The following is an 18,882-nucleotide window of genomic DNA, read 5'->3' as shown; positions in this document are numbered from 1 at the left end:
CATTCCTGGGTATGCCCAATCCCACCAGTAGGATCGACCTAGCAAAGGTGGTGGAACAGTGGTACACAGTTGGAAGGGAATTGCCAAGAGACCTCAACATTGGCTCTAGACCCCAAGAAGTCTTAAGAAGTTTAAGTTAAAGTTCATTTATTAATATCACAAGTAGGCTTACTTTTCACACTGCAATAAGTTACTGTGAAAATAAGCTGCACACTCTCCGGCATCTGTTCAGGCACATTGAGGGTGAATTTAGCATGGCCAATGCATCTTATCAGTACACCTTTCAGGCTGTTGGAGGAAACATAAGAACATAAGAAATAGGAGCAGGAGTAGGCCATCTAGCCCTTTGAACCTGCCCCGCCATTCAATAAGATCATGACTGATCTGTCGTGGCTCAGTTCCACATTCCCGCCCTCTCCCCATAACCCTTAATCCCCTCTCTTATCAAAAACCCATCAACCCGCATCTTAAAAATATTTAGCGAGGCAGCCTCCACCACTTCAACGGGCAGGGAATTCCAGAGATTCACCATCCTTTGAGTGAAGAAGTTCCTCCTCAATTCCTTTCTAAACCGTCCCCCCCCTCTTTATCTTGAGGCTGTGCCCCCTAGTCCTACTGTCCTTTCTGAGCGGGAAGAGTCTCTCCACCTCTATCCTATCCATCCCATTCATCATCTTATACGTCTCAATGAGATCTCCCCTCATTCTTCTAAACTCTAACGAGTACAAGCCTAGTTTATTCAGCCTCTCCTCATAGCTCAACCCCCTCAACTCCGGTATCAGCCTAGTAAACCTCCTCTGCACTCCCTCCAAGGCCAAAATATCCTTGCGTAAGTACAGCGACCAAAACTGCACACAGTACTCCAGCTGCGGCCTCACCAATGCCCTATACAGCCGCAGCAAGACCTCCCTACTTTTATGTTCAATCCCCCTCACTATGAAGGCCAGCATCCCACTCGCCTTCCTGACCACCTGCTGCACCTGCAGGCTGGGTTTTTGCGACTCATGCACAAGGACCCCGAGGTCCCTCTGCACCGTTGCCTGCTGCAGTTTTTCGCCACGTAAGTAATAGTCCTTCCTACCATTATTCCTACCAAAGTGGACCACCTCACACTTGCCAACATTAAATTCCATTTGCCAGTTCCTGGCACATTCGCCCAGCCTATCTAGATCCTTCTGCAGACTCTCCACACCCTCCGCGCAATTTGCCGTTCCACCAATCTTGGTGTCATCAGCAAATTTCAACACCATACACTCGGTTCCCTCCTCCAGATCATCTATATAAATGGTAAATAGCTGACGCCCCAGCACCGACCCCTGGGGCACTCCACTAGTCACCAACCGCCAATCGGAATAGCACCCATTAACCCCCACTCTCTGCCCCCTATTTGACAATCAATCCTCTATCCACGCTAACACCCTACCCCCAACTCCATGCCCCCTTACCTTCTGCAATAACCTGTGAGGTACCTTGTCAAACGCCTTCTGAAAATCAAGACAGACCACATCCACCGGCTCTCCTCTATCCACCGCCCTAGACACATCCTCATAGAACTCCAATAAATTTGTCAGACACGACTTCCCCTTAACGAAACCGTGCTGCGTCTGCTCTATCAAGCAATTCCCCTCAAGATGCCTCGCTATTTCCTCCTTGATGATGGATTCTAACATTTTACCTACAACAGACGTTAAACTAACCGGCCTATAATTCTCTGCCTTTTGCCTGCCACCCTTCTTAAACAACGGCGTAACATTAGCCGTTTTCCAATCTTCCGGCACTTCCCCGGAATCCAGCGACGTTTGGAAAATAACCACCAAGGCATCCACTATCACCTCCGCCATTTCTTTCAGAACCCTCGGATGCATTCCATCCGGTCCTGGGCACTTGTCCACAATCAGTCCCTCCAGTCTGTCGAGCACCGCCTCTCTAGTAACAATAATGTCATTGAGACCCTCCAGTCCTACCATCTTTCCATCGCTAACACCCGGCAAGTTATTCACGTCGTCCTCCGTGAAGACCGAAACAAAAAAGTTATTCAAGACCTCAGCCATTTCCCCATCCCCTACCACTAAGTCCCCCCTCTCACCCTCTAAGGGTCCAACGTTCACCCTAGCCAGCCTCTTCCTTTTTATATATTTATAAAAACTCTTGCTATCCTTTTCTATATTAAATGCTAGCCCAGCTTCATAGTTTCTCCTACCCTTCTTTATCAACTTCTTTGTCAATCTTTGTTGACATTTAAACCTCTCCCAATCCTCTTCTCGCCCACTACTCTTAGCTACTCTAAATGCCTCCGCTTTTAATTTAACACTTTCCTTCACCTCCTTCTTTATCCACGGCTTATTACCTCTCCTCTTACGGTCCTTCTTAACCATCGGAATAAATTTCTGCTGAGCACCAAGAAAGATCTCCTTAAAGATCCTCCACTGCTCCTCAGCAGACCTACCTTCCAACGCGCTCCCCCAGTCAACACTCGCCAATTCTTCCCTCATCCTACCATACTCCCCTCTGTTCAAACAAAGAACGCGTGTCCGGGGACCCACTTTCTCCTCCTCCTCCATCTGCACCAGAAACTCCACCATACAATGATCACTCTCCCCAAGAGGATCCTTCACCGCAAGGTACCTTGTTCTACCCGCCTCATTACATAACACCAGATCCAAGATAGCTCACTCCCTCGTCGGCTCCAACACACACTGTTCAAGGAAACAATCCCGGCAGCATTCCAAGAACTCCTCCTCGAGCCCACCGCGTCCAACATGGGTCGACCAATCAATATGTAGATTGAAATCTCCCATAATTATGGCCGTTCCATTCCTGCACGCCGCACTTATTTGTGCGTTAACAGCCCGCCCCACCTCCAGATCATTATTCGAGGGCCTATAGACGACACCCACCAGCGTCTTCCTCCCTTTGCTGTTCCTAATCTGCACCCACAACGATTCCACGTTCTGCTCTTTGGTTCCTATATCATCCCTTGCTACCACCCTGATGCTATCCTTAATCATCAGAGCTACGCCCCCCCCCCTTTTTCCTCCTGCCTATCCTTCCTAAACACTTGATACCCCTGGACATTCAGCTCCCAGTCCCTGTCACCTTGCAGCCACGTCTCTGTAATGGCCACCAGATCATATCCATTTGTGCTGATCTGCGCCACCAGCTCATCCACTTTATTCCGAATGCTTCGTGCATTCAGATAAAGTGCCTTCATCCCAGCCTTCACCTGGACCCTATTTGCCAGAACGCCACCAACCATACTCACGCCCCCTACTCCCTTTATTATTGGGACATCCTCGGCCTCTTCCCTTACCTGTACCCTCTCCTTAACTTTAGACCCCATAATGTCACCTACCCTCGCACCCTCCCGGAGCAGCTGGAGGAAAATCATGCAGACACGGGGAGAACGTGCGGAGTCCGCACAGGGACCCAAGCTGGGAATCAAACTCGGGTCCCTGGCACTGTGATGCAGCAGTGCTAACCACTGTACGCGATATAAATGTAATTTACACTTCCTCCTTAATAGCTCCTGGCTTGTTTTCTACATGTCTCAAGTGAGGACGCTTCAAACTGATCAGCTGAAGAGACTTGTTTATTGCCCTATTTCCAAATGTCACACATCTCCTGGAGATGATACTGTGCTGAAACAGACATCCAATGACAGGATACCTATGCTCTAATGCTCATCAAAACTTCGTGGGCAGATGTTAGCAAGGTTAGCTGGTAGCAAGTCTGTTCCTTCGCCATCAACAAAAACATCTAGGCTAGATATGCTGAACAACATGCTTTTCATTTTTAACATTTTTTCTCCTTTAATTTGAGATCTCTCGACACACCACATCTCTCCCCACCCTCCGCAGTCCAACTTGAGGAAGATAAATATAAATCTATCACCCACAGATGATATGATTATAGCAAAGCTCCTTTTGGTGTGTGATTCCCAACATTATATAATAAATCGGAAATTTTAATTTATGAACCTGTATTAATGATTGGAAAATTATCAGTCACATTTTACAGTAAACTGATGAATAGTTCAAAATGAAATTTGTGAGCAATCCTTTTCCCATGCATAAAAGAGAAATCTTATGCAAAATTCATATCCATTAATTAAAACTATTAAATTGATCATTTGTTAGTATATTAAAAGATAATACTTCCTTTCATAAACTAGATCTTAAGTATTTTCCTAAATTATGTTAAATGATTGTTTATTTTTACTGTAAAAATGTTAATACATGATGTTCTGCAAGCTTCATTTAATTCGACATAATAAACAAAATTTTAACTTTTTCCAAGGGTTATGGTGCATTGGATGCATTGTGTGATGTACATCTGTGTAAAGTATATGGGAAATTACTGTAATAGTATGCACTCTAATCAAGCATTTTCAATGATTTGCTTTTTACAGCTTGTGTGGCCCAAATATAAAGTCCATTCAGCATTCTTAAGAAAGTTACCATGGAGACTTAATTTGAACAATGGCCTTTTATATCCGAAGTGCAGTAGGTGCAAGTACTATTGACAATGGAAAGCCAAGCTTCATTCAGACTGAAGTTCAGAAGGATAACTGTGCCTTGTACATGAAATGTAGGCCTATCACAGTTGAAAATAATATTAAAAAAATGCAAACAACAAACCCCGAGAAGCTGAAAATAATTTATACAACGAACCATGGACTTGATTTATAGTTGTTTCTATTATGCATGGGGCTAAACATTATCTTTTGTCTCATAATGGCCAGCATACATCAGTTTTGGTCCATGCGCGCGCACGCCGCCACACCCACCCACACCCCCTCCCCCCCCCCCCCCACACACACACACCCACCCACCCCCCCCCACACACACACACACACCCCCACCCACCCCCACACACACACACCCCCACACACACACACACACACCCCCACACACCCACCCACCCCCACACACACACACCCACCCACCCCCACACACACACCCCCACACCCACCCACCCCCACACACACACACCCACCCACCCACCCCCACACACACACACCCACCCACACACACCCACCCACACACACCCACCCACACACACCCACCCACACACACCCACCCACACACACCCACCCACACACACCCACCCACACACACCCACCCACACACACCCACCCACACACACACACACAGACACACACACACAGACACACACACACACACACACACACACACACACACACAGCGATTCATCGACTGCCCAATTTTTCTTGCAGCATCAAATGCCACCATCAAGTCTAGGGCGACTGCACTCCTGCTCAAAACCTCAACTCCATCTCTGCGTTTTAAGGAGGGAAATTCTTCTGAAGTATTCTTTCCAAAAAAATTAGAAAATTTGTCACACTCAAAAAAATTCAAATAGCAGCCTGCTGCTTGCCATTATGTTAGGAACACTGATAAGCAAAAATCATTCAGGATAACATACCTTGTGATTCTGCCTTATTCTAGCTTTTATACTGAGCAAATTACACTAACTTAGACTCACCACAGTTTACTTCTCTAAAATACACAAGCCGCATTTACAGGACAAAAAAATGTAGAGAAGGACATCACAATTAAAACACAGAACAACAGCTAAATATGTTAAAAGGGCAACACAAGAATGGAGTACAAAATCAGAGTTGAAAAATGACCAGATTCTAACTATAAAAAAGTGAAGGACCAATGGCGCAGCCAACTAATTCCGGGAAGGTGGCAGAATCAGAGAAGCAGGGAACTTGGGGTGAGGGATTATATCACTGACAGAGATTACAGAGGGAAGAAGGGCTGAAAGCAAGGGAGTTAAAACAAGTTTTAAATTTTAAACTATCTTGTTCATTCAGTGAATGTATAGCAAGACCTAGCTTTCTGGGGAAAGCAAAATGAGGTCAGTCGAACATTACCCTCTAAATACTTTTTTGTGTGCAGCCTATCCATTTAAGTGTGCAAGACCTTTAAAAAAATGAATGGCTGTGCGTACGTGTTGCTGAAAGAGACCGACTTGTGTTCAGCTGGCGTGGGAACTTCCAGGTTGTTGCACAGCTTGGAGGGAACATTGAATCGAAATAGTAAAGTCTAGAGAGAACAAAAGAATGGATTTGTTGATTTGTTCTTTTATTTTTAATTCAGAATAGAGGGCAGTTTTGCCAGAGTAGAATGAGGCCCACTAAACTTTTTGATCTGATAGCAGATGATTAAGCCAATTTATGCGCAAGATGCACTGATGTCTCATACCCTTGGACTTGTGAGAAAAGTTGGAAGCCATGGGGAGGGGATGTGCGTGGAAAGACTATAATGGGAAACAAGGATGACCATTATGGGAAAGAAGGTCTATTAGAGACATAACTGTGGATAAGGTGAGGGATTAGTTGAGTAAAACAACAGCTGTAAGAGTTGTTGTGTCAAATGCTCGGCCAAAGAGAGTTTAAAAGTGTAGCCAGAAGCAACAAGGTGGAAGTATTTATTTCAGGGACAGATGTAAAAGGACATGGTGTTATAAGAGATACTAGAGAGTGGTCAGTCTTTTAGGATCACATGAGATAGTAAGGTGTCCACGAAGGACAGATTATTTGGAGGGAAAGGTTTTGCAAGACAGGACAGGGAGCCAAATACTTGTTTGGCTAAATACCGCAGAAGTTCACTTTTGATATAAGCAAAAAACAAATAGACGATACTCATATTTGCAGGACTATCTGGATAGCTCAGAAGAATCAATTTACTTGGAGAGCTCTTTGAAAGAGCTAGCGTAGGCATGACAGATCAAATGTCTCTTTCTTATTCTATGATTCCATTCTTTACCCCGGTATCTTCTAAAAACCGATATATCCTAAAATGCATGAAAAGTTACTTAGCCGATGAAATGTCTAAAAAAAAAGGTGCTATTCGTTTTTTTAAAGACTGGAGGTACAAATTTTATATTTCTCAAACTGTCATTAACTGAAAATGGCCAAGTTTAACAGTAAGCCTTCAGGCATGCTTCACTACTGAAGCAACTGACTTTCAATAGTACTGCCATGATGTGACCAGAAAAGACTTAAAATCAAAAAGCAACTTGTGATAAAAAAAACTAATTTGAAACATCTGTAATCATTCAAATTTCCCAGGCGTCAACAGCATGTACGTATCTGAGACAAAACTTTCAGTTTCATAATCATTCCATCCTCAAACAAAAACTTCCTCCTTTCCATTGACTGACCTGAATATTCTCAATTTCTTGAATGATCTGATGACACTTTGTACACTAACAGCATCGCATGATTTGATGACAAAACTAAACAAAACATCACTCTGGCCAGCACACACATTTCCATCTTCGTGAAGCTTTTTTTCTCCATCAACCATCTACCTAGTCCATTTAGTTCCAACTTGATCTTAAATGGCAATGTTGGAGCATGCAACCAAAGATAGAACGACAGGCCTTAGAGCCCTGGTGTAACTGCAATTTAGATGTTACTTCTTCACAGGCATCTCTTGATCTCACTAGCTATATTTATGGGACCTGAACAGTAATAAGCCACAATTTTTACATCGGCCACAAGGATGCCTTTTCCACACATAATCAATCTATTACTTCATTCCATCTTTATTCATCCAATTCTTATCACGTACAGAAACTCCTTCAGGGAACTTAATTTTCAGCTTTTTAAGTTTTTACATTCAAAAATTACCATATGATTTAATTTTGCTCCATCAGCTATGCAGCGTAGTACCACTGTGAATCAGTTTGCAGATGACAAAGATTGGTGGCATATTGGACAGTGAAGAAGATTATCTAGGATTGCAATGGGATCTTGATCAATTGGGCCAGTGGGCTGATGAATGGCAGATGGAGTTTAATTTAAATAAATGGAAGGTAATACATTTGGTAGATTGATCGAGGACAGGACTTATTCAAGTAATAGTAAGGCATTGGGGAGAGTTATAAAACAAAGATCTAGAAGAACAGGTTCAAAGCTCCTTGAAAGTGGAGTCACAGGTGGTGGCAGGGTGGTGAAGATGACGACATTCAGCATGCTTGGTGTCATTGGTCAGGGCACTGAATACAGGAGCTGGGACGTCTTGTTGAAGCTGTACAAGACATTGGTAAGGCCACATTTGGAATACTGTGTACAGTTCTGGTCACCCTAATATAGAAAGGAAACTATTAAACTAGAAAGAGTGTAGAAAAGATATCGTAGGTTGCTACTGGGGCTTGATGGTTTGAATTATAAGGAGGCTAGAAAGACTGGGACTTTTATTCCTGGAGCGTAGGTGGCTTAGAGCTGATCTTATAGAGGTCTATAAAATAACGAAAGGCATAGATCAACTAGATAGTCAATATCTTTTCCCAAAGGTGTGGGAGTCTAAAACTAGAGGGCATAGGTTTAAGGTGAGAGGAGAGAGATACAAAAGGATCCAGAGGCACAATTTTTTCACAGAGTGGTGAGTATCTGGGACAAGCTACCAGGGGCAGTAGGAGAGGTGGGTAAAATCTTGTTTTTTAAAAAGCACTTAGGAAGTTACAAGCATAAGATGGGTTTAGAGGGATGTGGACCAAATGCAGGCAATTGGGGCTAGCTCAGGTGGTAAAAACTGGGTGGCGTGAACAAGTTGGACTGAAGGGCCTGTTTCCATGTTGCAAACCTCTATGACTCTAGTTGTGGGATGACAAATTAAGGCCGACTACTAATATAAGCACAGCAAGTCATGGCTGAAAAAGGGAAAGAGTGTCAACTTAAATAACAAGTCTGTATAAAAACATGATTTTTGGGATTGGTAAAATAGGCTTGACTTACAAGCTGCAACTTACAGTCTGTCATGAGTGTGGTAGATGAAACATTCACACCAGCTGGGAGAAAATATAGGTGCCTTTTCTACAGGAGAAAGGCAAGGGGAAAATAGGGAATAGAGAAAATTCATCAAGTGACCAAGTTCAAAAAGCCATGACTTATCTCTACCCCTGCTCTCTTTTCAAAGGCACTTTATTGAATCAATTTATATTACTTGTTTCAAAGGCTTGAAGGTTATTATTACTGTTTGAGTAAAACCAAGTGCCGCCTAATTCCCTTCTTACTTTTTCATAAGCTTGTGTTTCCTTGCATTAGAACCATCTTTCATATTGTTTGCATGCCTCCTAATAGCTGATGCAGGATCAAAGAACATCTATCCTTTCAACTTATAGACATTAAACGTTGCAAACAAACCTAACAATGGAATAGCAACATAGCTATTTTCCTTAACAAGGGGGTTAAGAAAAGACAGAATGTAACTACAGCTATGGCTCAGCCATGAAGACAATTTTGACATTTAGCTTCAGGCTGCTCTATATAGATCCAAAGTTCATCAAAGTTTTGACAATCATAGCAACAACCATATGGGATTTCATCAGTAAGCTTGTAAGAGTCAGGAGAATCTGCACAGTTTAGGAGCTTTACGCTAGGTATTTTCTAAAGTTTCAGGTCATACTCTTTTAAGCCGCTTCTAATGGGAAGCAATTTTAACATTTTACAAAATCATCACTCAGCTTGGTGGGAATTTCTAGTGGCGTCATGACTGAGAAATTACATTAGTTTGTGTTGTTTTACAGGTGTTAATTTAGCCTTATGGTTAATAATCTGATAATCAATAATCTGATAAAAGATCGCCTGAAATGTTAACTCTGTTTCTCTCTCCAAAGACGGGGGGGCAAATCTAATGAGTGAGTATTTCAAGCATTTTCTGTTTTATTAAAACTATTCACAGTCTGTTTTCCAGAGGCTGTTTTAATATAGAACTCTTTACTAAGAAAAAAATTGATAGGTGAGAAAAGATTTGTCTAGATCTTACTGGAAAGAAGCATCTCATGATGCATACCTTTGGTTAAGGCATTTTTCCCTACACCTTTCACCTCAAATATGTTTTGTGCCACAATTTGCTGGAAATGTGAGCTGATGTGACACAGTAGGGGCAACAGGGAATCTGGGACCTTAAGTGAGCAACAGTACCAGAATATCTCCTCCACTAACAAAATTTAAGAATGGCGAAAGAACAGAACAACAAAAGAGGGCAAACTAAAGTCAAATCAGGTACAGAAAATGAGATAAAGAATGAAACAATTGGATTAAAATAGAGACAGAAAGGAAAAAAAATAACAATGACATTTTTAAAGTCTCTTTTAAAGTTCTTTACATGCAGGAATGAGAACAAAACATTTAAATCAGAATCATTGAATCTCTACAGTGCAGGAGGCCATTCGGCCCTCGAGTCTGCACTGACCACAATTCCACCCAAGCCCTATCCCCATAACCCCATATATTTACCCTGCTAATCCCCTGACACTGGAGTCAATTTACCATGGCCAATCAGTCTAACCTGCACATCTTTGGACTGTGGGAGGAAACCAGAACACCTGGAGGAAACCCATGCAGACACAGGAAGAATGTGCAAATTCCACTCAGGCAGTGATCCAAGACCAGAATTGAACCTGGGTCTCTGGTGCTGTGAGGTAGTAATGCTACCCACCATGCTACCCAGTTTGTTCAAATTATTTAAATTCTGAGTCAGAAGGATGCATTAGCTCTCATTAACAACTATCATGTTGTTAAAAGGGTACTTGTGCTCCAACCGTCAGACCTGAATTTCCGTGGTACATTTAATGGGCAATTGTATTAGCCTCCCTGTTGTTTTTAAGCACTTTCTGGGATAAGGGCAAGGTGTCATTTGTGTAAAGCAAACAGAGTGGCTCAAGTCTGCCAACAACTTCTGAATGTTCACAACTCAAGGTTTATTTCTTAATTCCCCAAACTTGCTGCTTATTTACACCTTTAAACTGCATGCACATTAGGATGCTATATTTTCAGCAAGATGCTAGCCCATGTACATCACTAAGCAGCAATCCTTTCTGAAGGAAAGTTTGGCTTAAAAGTTATTTGGAAACCTATTCAAATTCATCATACAGTTTGTACCTACAAAATACAGTGCAGCAACCTGCCAAGATTTCTTTGACAGCAACATCTAAACATGTGACGTCTACCACTTAGAAGGGCATGAGGCAGTAGCTGACTGTGAACAGCATCATGTGCAAGCTTCCCTCCGAAACATATCGTCATCCCTTCACTATTGCTGGGTCAAAATCCTGGAATCTTTTCCTAAATGCACTCTGGATATACACACATTACATAGGCTACAGTAGTTATGAATATTAGGATGCTATATTTTCAATTAGGGATGAACAACAAAGGCTGACCTTGCCAGCAACACTCATACATACTCCAAGAACGAAGGAAAAGAAAATTTCAAAAACATGAGCTATAATGGTGAAGACACAATTTGACTTTTAATTGAAAAGTAAATAATTTGAATATAACCAATTCAGTTGATAATCAAATGAGAGATTTCCTTCTCACAATCTATTTAAAAAAAACTTCATAAGCTTCACAAATTTGTCCATTAACCTTTCAACAACTTTAAAACACAACAAACCAAAAATAAATTTTCTAACAAGGGGAACTAACTAAATTCTACTGGCATATCTTGGGAAACTGAGCACATATTTAGACTACAGCATTTTCATCATCTAACATAGTTAGAGCTTTGGCAAAAGGGTCAATTCCAAGCCCAGATTTTTATTGTGAACTCACTGACTTTTGTGTCATCATACACTGTTATTGATAGGTTTAACTAGGTTTTGTGAAATAGGTAATTATTTAACTTTGCAATGCATAAACATGAGGACAGCACATGCTGTGAACACTAATTGAAAAATGTTGAAGTAAAAGTTCTAAGATTGGAGAGGAGGGTCCTGGAAATTGGTAGCACTGGGAGTAAAATCCAGAAGTCTAGGACTAAGAAGCATTCTGTATATGAACTGCTCAGTGGGTAGACCAGCAAGAGTTCCAAGAAAGGGGTTATGCATTAACCTCTCTTTGAGCCCTAAAATAATTCAAAGTAAATTATTTCAGCATTTAAATCTTTTGACGGAGAAAAATATTCTAAGTACAAAAATTTGTTTCAAAGGAGTCATTGCTCCTAATCGTCTCACTTAATTACAAGTATTGCCGAAGTGAATAGTTCCGAATAAAATGGAGCAGATATTTTTCCATATGGTATAGTTTGAAATAAGACATCAAGAATTCAATGGATTTTTTTTTCAACCAATTGAGAAAAGTAAAAAGGTATTTGCAGGGTGAGGGGATGCACTTTGCTTTGAGTCAAAATTACAAATGAATTCTGGGAATTTCTGCAAACTACAAATACTCAAAATGTGATGTTGTCTGAAAACCCTCAAACATTATGAGAGAAAAAAAATCAGTCTCACATCTAGACATTTGAGGCCGAACTAAGAAAGATGGCATTGAGTAGCCCAGTCATGAGAACAGATGTCAGCATCCAAGTATCTCTCAATCTGAGGCGGACTTTACTAATTAAAACACCCTTACGATTCACTCAAACTAACAGTTCAAATTAAAACTACATCAGAATCTCATTGTCATAATCAATAATACAGTTCACATCCTGAAGTGCCTATTGGTCATAGGTGAATCTTGTTGGTGGTCCTTCTCCAATATCATTTGTACATATATGCACACAGAGTGAGCCTCTCATTGCATTAGCTCCACAAAATACTTGGGAGAAACAATTTTTCAATTTTCGAACTTGACTTTGCAGTCAAAAAATTTTTTGCATTACTCAAAAGTGCTAACATTTTAAAGGATCATAAATGTTGCTTAACAAAAATTTGAAGGTTAAATCCCATCACGTCATTTGTGCAACTATCAACAATTTTCGCCACCAACTGTCATTTTGGTCTGAATGAACCTTAAATGCCATAATGATTGCTGCCCTAACTCCATTTGTGACATATATTAAATGTAGGAAAATATTTTCAAATGGCTGCACAATTTTATGGGAGCTTTGGAGCTAAATTTTAAATTAAGGACTTTTCAGTTGTTTTCCTTTAAGGGCTTTTAGGTTTAAGAGTAATCCTTCCTAAATGGGGTCACTAGGATTATTTAAGTGGTAATACAGTAGAATGTTAGAAAATAAAGTATTAATATTTCCAGGATATATTCATACACATTTTTATATGAACCCTATCATAAAGTGGATGTAATTACTGAACCCTACAAAGAACATAAAACTAAACGTTTGACAGCAAAATTTAGAAATAATTTGAACATCACAATAATGTGTCAAATTACAACCTACAGTACAGTATATGACATGTGCTGCGATATCAGTTTGTACAAGAATTATTTTCCATTTATCTAACAAACTCTCTAAAATGCGCAGTCAGATGTGCCAGGAAAGGGTGAACGCCTTAGATTTTTATTCCTTTAGGAATTTGAGATGTTGAAGAAAAAACACGAATGATGGTCGCAACTGGATTTTGGTCTGTCTTGTAGCACTTTCAAAATAGTGAGTTTTTTGATAAGTAAACTGTTTTTAAAAATACATTAATATTTGATCAGAAAATATGCTGTTAAGTTATTTAGATGTCAGATCACAACCAGTTGATGAAAAAAGTGCTGAAAAGGATTTCACAGAAACAATGACAGCTTAGTTGGCAAATATCAAAATTGATCTATAAAATTCACAAATCTTATTACCATCAACATTAATTGGTAGTTTGATGGTAGGAAACTATATATAAACCTGGTGGTTGAATGGTCTCAAAATCATATCAACTACAATGATGAGCACTTAACCAAGAGACATGGCAGAGTTTTGTTTGCCTTGGATCTGAGGCAGACAAGGCTAAACAGCTTTCTGTCGTTTTTGGTATGCAAGCAAACAACTTCTGCAAATCAACTGAGAGCATATTATATCTGCTATTAGAGAGAATTGCTCTCTGCTGTGTTCCATCCCAAGGAGTATCTTCAGCAGAAAACAGACAAATTCACTCATTCATACTTCTAGAGTGCTTGGTTTGACCATTAGTATCAGGAAGACAAATGTCATGGTTCAGGACATTGCCAGTGTTGGTGACACTGAAGGCTGTTGATAGCTTCACAATCTTAACTGACAATACTACAAATGTCATTTGATGTTGAAATCAACACGGATATTGTCAAAGTCTCAACTGTTTCATCCAAGCTGAGTAAGTAGCGTGGAACAACAGTAACCTGATGAAAAATAAAAGCGAGTTTTCTAAGCTTGTGTGCTTCGGTGTTCTCCTCTATAGTTGTCAGATCTGGACATCATATGCTGGACAGGGGAAAAAAACTACAGTATTTCCACCTGCACTGTCTCAGACATCTCTTTGCAGGAAATGGTCACCAACTAAGGGGCCATGGAGTATGCTAATTCTGTCAGCATATACTCATCACATCAACAAGATGAGAGATGGCTTGATTATTTTCATCTGATAAATGACAGTCATACCCCAAAGAGCAGCTGTACAGTGAACTGGCCATTGAATCATGACCTGCAGGATGCCCATACCTCCATTACAAAGACACCTGCAAGCAAGATATGTAGATGGCAGACATCAACACAAGACAACTGGAAGCCAGTCGCCAATGGCCAGGGCTTCTGGAGGTTGACTTTGCATGGGACATTAAACAAGCTAGAAGAAACAAAAGTTCTGCCAGCTGAGAAAACAGAAACCAGCAAATCCTACATCTTTTTGGTCCACTGCATTCATCTGCAACAAGTGTGGCAGAGATTGCCATGCCAGAGTGAGGCCTGAGCCACACGAGGCAATGCTTAACGTACCAAGCTATAAATCATCTCACGAGACAGGCAGCCTGTGAAGTGGGCAATAGAGGCAATTTCTGCAGATGTACAATAACAACAACCTTTAACTAGAGTTAATTATACAGAATGCCTAGAACCGAACAAGTTTATTTCATACTAATCAATTTTAAGTGGCACTTTACATGGGAAGTCATGATAAAGTTAGTTTGCAAACCGAGCGAAGTTAGAGGGCAAAAACAGAAAATGTTTTAATCAGATACAAGAATAGATATTTTCAAATTACATTTTCGGACCCTTTTTTTGAAGGTACTTGTCTATTTTATGTTGCTGATGGAAGACTGTCCTCCCAGGACAAAAATCAGACTATCTCAAGAAACTGAATGGTGCAGTCTTCTTCTATTTCATTTCTAGGATTGATATCAAACCTCATCTGCTGACAACCAGATAAAAATAGAATTGACTGATTTCAGTTTAGTTGTAAGTGAATGCAAGTCAAAAGCACACAATTAAATATAAAATAGAAAGCTCAGAAATCTCAGGATGCGAGAAATGAAAACACAAAACCAGTGGAGTTCAGGTTGCTCCCTGAATCATGTATATAGTGCAACTACATGTCAGGTCTGGCACCAAAAGCAGACTTCTAATCCTCTTATTCAGACACCAGAAAATTTCTGTACACTTTGTTAAGCTCTTGAGCAATTTCTTGCAGTAACAGGTTTTCAATTTAAATTGGAGTTAAGATAAAAGTTATTTATTTCCAAATGAATCTCTATCTAGTCAGTGAATCCGGAATGAAAAAAGTGTTTTCTTTTTAAACCCCTGCAAATATCATTCAGAATCCCCTCCTCTTTCAGTATTTTTAACCAAAGAAAGTCAAATTACCTACCTTGATTGGAGCCATCGAAAAATGAACCTTTCTGCATAAATTTGGCTCTTCTTCCTCAGAAAGTCCAGATATTTCCTCATAATCATCATCAAGCGTATAGTCTTCAGTAAAGTATTCATCATCACACTTGCTTTCATTTTCTTCTTGCAAAGATTCCTCAGTATCTTTATCATCCACAAATGCAGCATTCTCTATCCCACAAACCTCTGAGCCCAAAAACAACTTTCCACTAACTCCATCTTCATCTTCAATGTTCTCAACATCCTCATCTTCCTCCTCTCCTACACTGTCATCAGATTTGGTCATTATCCCTTCAAATGTCTGATCATGTTCTTTGCTGTTGAAAGTTTTTCGAGTTGTCCCTGCCTCATGGCTAATGCTGGGAGCAAGTGGTTCCACTGATTCTTCTACCTCCCTCTCAACAAAAACTTCGTCCAATTCATTTTCACTCTCTGAAGATTCATTCTGAACTTCCACCAATTCTGCCCGAACTACTCCTATTTTGTTTGCACCCACATCTGGAACGTGACTGTCTAGTTCACTGCTGGAGGTACTGTTGTTTACAAGAACAGTTTTATGAGAGGAAGGTGATTCAGAGAAACCAAGGGAAACTTTTTGACATTTGTCTGCTTCCAAAAGGTGACTTTCACGTGTCCTGAAATTGGTGCCACACATCTGTATTTCTGCTTCTTTCTGATCTTCACTTTGTGTAGGTATATTCATTGAAATCGTACAAGACGATTTCTCATCATCTCCTGCAGGGGACGTGCTCTTACTAATAAATGTAGTGCTGGGCGGCATTTGGTGCCCTCCAGAAATCCGATACTCAACTGCAGGGGTCTTTGTTGTGTTGTCTTTGTTTGTTTCATCGCTGTCACTATCCGCTAGGAAGCTTTCTAATCGTCTAGAAATCGGGCCAGCATTTAGAGACGAGCGAGGCTGGTTTTGTTTTGCATCACTGCCGGCTTTCAGATTAGTTCGATCTCTCAAATCGCTGTTGGACAGAGCAGTGGGAGTGGAGTCGCTCTTAACTTTTCTTCCTCCACTTTCTGAAGAAGATGAGCCGCTCCTTCTGCTCTCGGATGAAACACTATATATTGAAACTTTGTTCTCGTTTTTATGAGGGGTTTTATCCAAAGTCTTTTCGTCAATTTGACGCTCAAAAAGTTTTCTCGTTTCTGAGAATTTTTCAGCCATGCTCGTTTTGTCCAAATCCCCATCTTCATTGCTTGTTTTATCCGAACTGGGTGTTTTTTGATACGACTTATGGGCATTGTTATAGACAACTCCAGTCGATTGTTTTTGTTGAGAGGCTGCATTCAAATCAGACTTGCTTGTTTCATTAATTTCATCTGGCGTGTTTCCCATTTGGAGCAACATGCTTTTTATTTTATGTACACGGTTACCGAAATGCCTCCCTCGCATGTCCTCCCGGTGCCCGGATTCTCTATTGGTTTTTTGGGCACCCATTTTAGATATGTTCTCCTGCTTGCTGCCATCGAAAGTGCACCTCAGAGCCTGGAAATCCGCCTTGTAAGCATTCCGATGGGGCGACGCGCTCCGGAACGTCCTCTCACCTTTCCCTTCGGCTTTCATCATGTTAAATCAAATGTTCTTAGGCGGCGGTGATCAGGTGGGAATGGCTGGCAAAGTTTGTCTGCCCGTCCCCCGGAGGTGAGCATCGGCTCCTTCGCCACACACACACAACAAAAAGCTTGAAGACAGCACTTGGTGACGAGAAGCCGCTCCGATGGCTGGAGCCTGGGCGCTTACTTCAGGGGCTCGGAACTCTCCATCTGCTGGAAGGGAAAAGCCGGGAAGGATTAGTAACTGAAGCCTGGGGCAAGGCGGCCCCAATCCGCCAACACACTCCCAAAACTCAACGGTGCCCTGTCCCGACAGGAGACAGCGCCTCCCAGCCCAGCCCCGGGGGCTGTGCCCGAACCACCGCTCCCCTCCGGGGTGACCCGGGCCGGGGCTGCACCCGGTTCACTCCCAAACTTTACTTTGTCCAGAAGCCCGATTCCCGTCACTGCTTCAGGATAAAAAAAAGTATCTTCCAACAACTTTTTAAGAGGCAAAAAAAACCCCCCTCTAACCTTACCACTGCCCGCAGCGCCGTCAATAGGTCTCCTCACGGGGAGTCAGCCCGCACTCCCCCGTGCCAGGGCCGTTCCGGCTCCGACTCAACTCCAACTCCGGACCATCGCCATTACCGCTTCCTCCCTCCCTCCTCTCCGCTCTCCAGCCCAGCCCGGCCCCCGCGCACGCGCGCCTGCCACACGGAGCTCCGCGCTCGGGACACGGAGCTCCCCAACTCACGGGCGCCCCATCGGCACGGAGCTCCGCGCTCAGGACACAGAACCCTCCAACTCACAGGGGCTCCCCCAGGATATGGAGCTCCGCGCCCGGAACTTCTCAGAGACATAGAGCTCCCCAACTCACAAGGGTCCCCAGAGACACAAAGTTCACATTGGCTTTGCAGTTTCCCGGATTAACGAGAAATAACAAACCATTAAAACGCCCTCCCAAGAATTTATGAAGACGGGACTGTACTGGTTCCCCGCCTTCACTTTTCATGCTGTTTGTTGTTCTTGAATAAGTTTTTTTTGCTAACAGCTGCTTTAAAAATGCATTTTCTCCCCCCTGAAGAATATATTACTGATTTTCCCTCGAAAATTTAGATTCAAAATATTTATACTTTTTCCTAGTTAGTTAACTTGGGCATGAATGTATCTTTTTGCAAACAAACAAAAACTTATGTTACGTGGGATATTCGTTCTAATTTTGTTTGCAACACGTCGCCCCATTTCTTATGATGTAAACGGAGCGAGAGACGTAACCTGTTAAAAACACCAATTAAATTGTTCAGGGTTTCCAGAGTAGGTGGAAATAGCAGTAACATTAAAACACTCCCAAGGGTTTAGTGTAGACTAAATACTGCCCCGAGACACTCCCGCTGTCAAAATTCTTCTTATAAAGCAATCAAACAAGGAGGGAATTAGATGAGCAAAATGTGTTGCTTTCTTTTGTCAGTCTTAGGCATTTCTAAAGGTGTCTGTTTAAAGAAGGAACGATGGCAGTCTTATTCTTTAAAAGGTTATTATGCGTGAAAGGAGGGGAAGGCTAAACTAACGCATGCTCAAAAAACGACGATTAACCTTTTGGCACTGTCAGTTGCTGTAAAAGTATATCTAACGCGCATTTGTCACTATAGATGGCCAATGAATGCACTAGCGTGTTGTTCACTGCCGCATTTCTCTGGTAACGATTCTCTTGGATTTACAGCGCTTCCCCTTGTGGTTTAACAATGCCACAGTCATAGATTTAATCCGCAAAGTG

At 41.7% G+C, this 18,882-nt stretch overlaps 1 protein-coding gene across 4 annotated transcripts in view; it reads right to left on the bottom strand.

Annotated features, from left to right (window-relative positions):
• LOC145350096 (neurabin-1-like) overlaps positions 1 to 17,798 on the bottom strand; it is a 103,696-nt gene extending 85,898 nt beyond the window's left edge. The window contains exons 1-2 of one of the 4 annotated variants that reach the window (XM_080198994.1): positions 17,645 to 17,798; positions 15,541 to 17,339 (exon numbers count right to left, since the gene is read on the bottom strand). In XM_080198994.1, coding sequence (XP_080055120.1) covers positions 15,541 to 17,139 — 1,599 coding nt within the window. In that variant the 5' untranslated portion in view covers positions 17,140 to 17,339; positions 17,645 to 17,798. Of the gene's footprint in view, positions 1 to 15,540; positions 17,340 to 17,639 lie in introns of all 4 variants that reach the window. The other 3 variants (XM_080198992.1, XM_080198991.1, XM_080198993.1) reach the window with 3 other exon arrangements.
• Positions 17,799 to 18,882: the final 1,084 nt, after the last annotated feature.

The sequence above is a fragment of the Carcharhinus amblyrhynchos genome, chromosome 11 (assembly GCF_965287045.1).
Source record: "Carcharhinus amblyrhynchos chromosome 11, sCarAmb.v2.hapA, whole genome shotgun sequence".
Classification (NCBI taxonomy): Eukaryota; Metazoa; Chordata; class Chondrichthyes; order Carcharhiniformes; family Carcharhinidae; genus Carcharhinus; species Carcharhinus amblyrhynchos.
The sequence above is the reverse complement of the archived record's forward strand: the minus strand, read 5'-3'. Positions and strand labels throughout refer to the sequence as shown.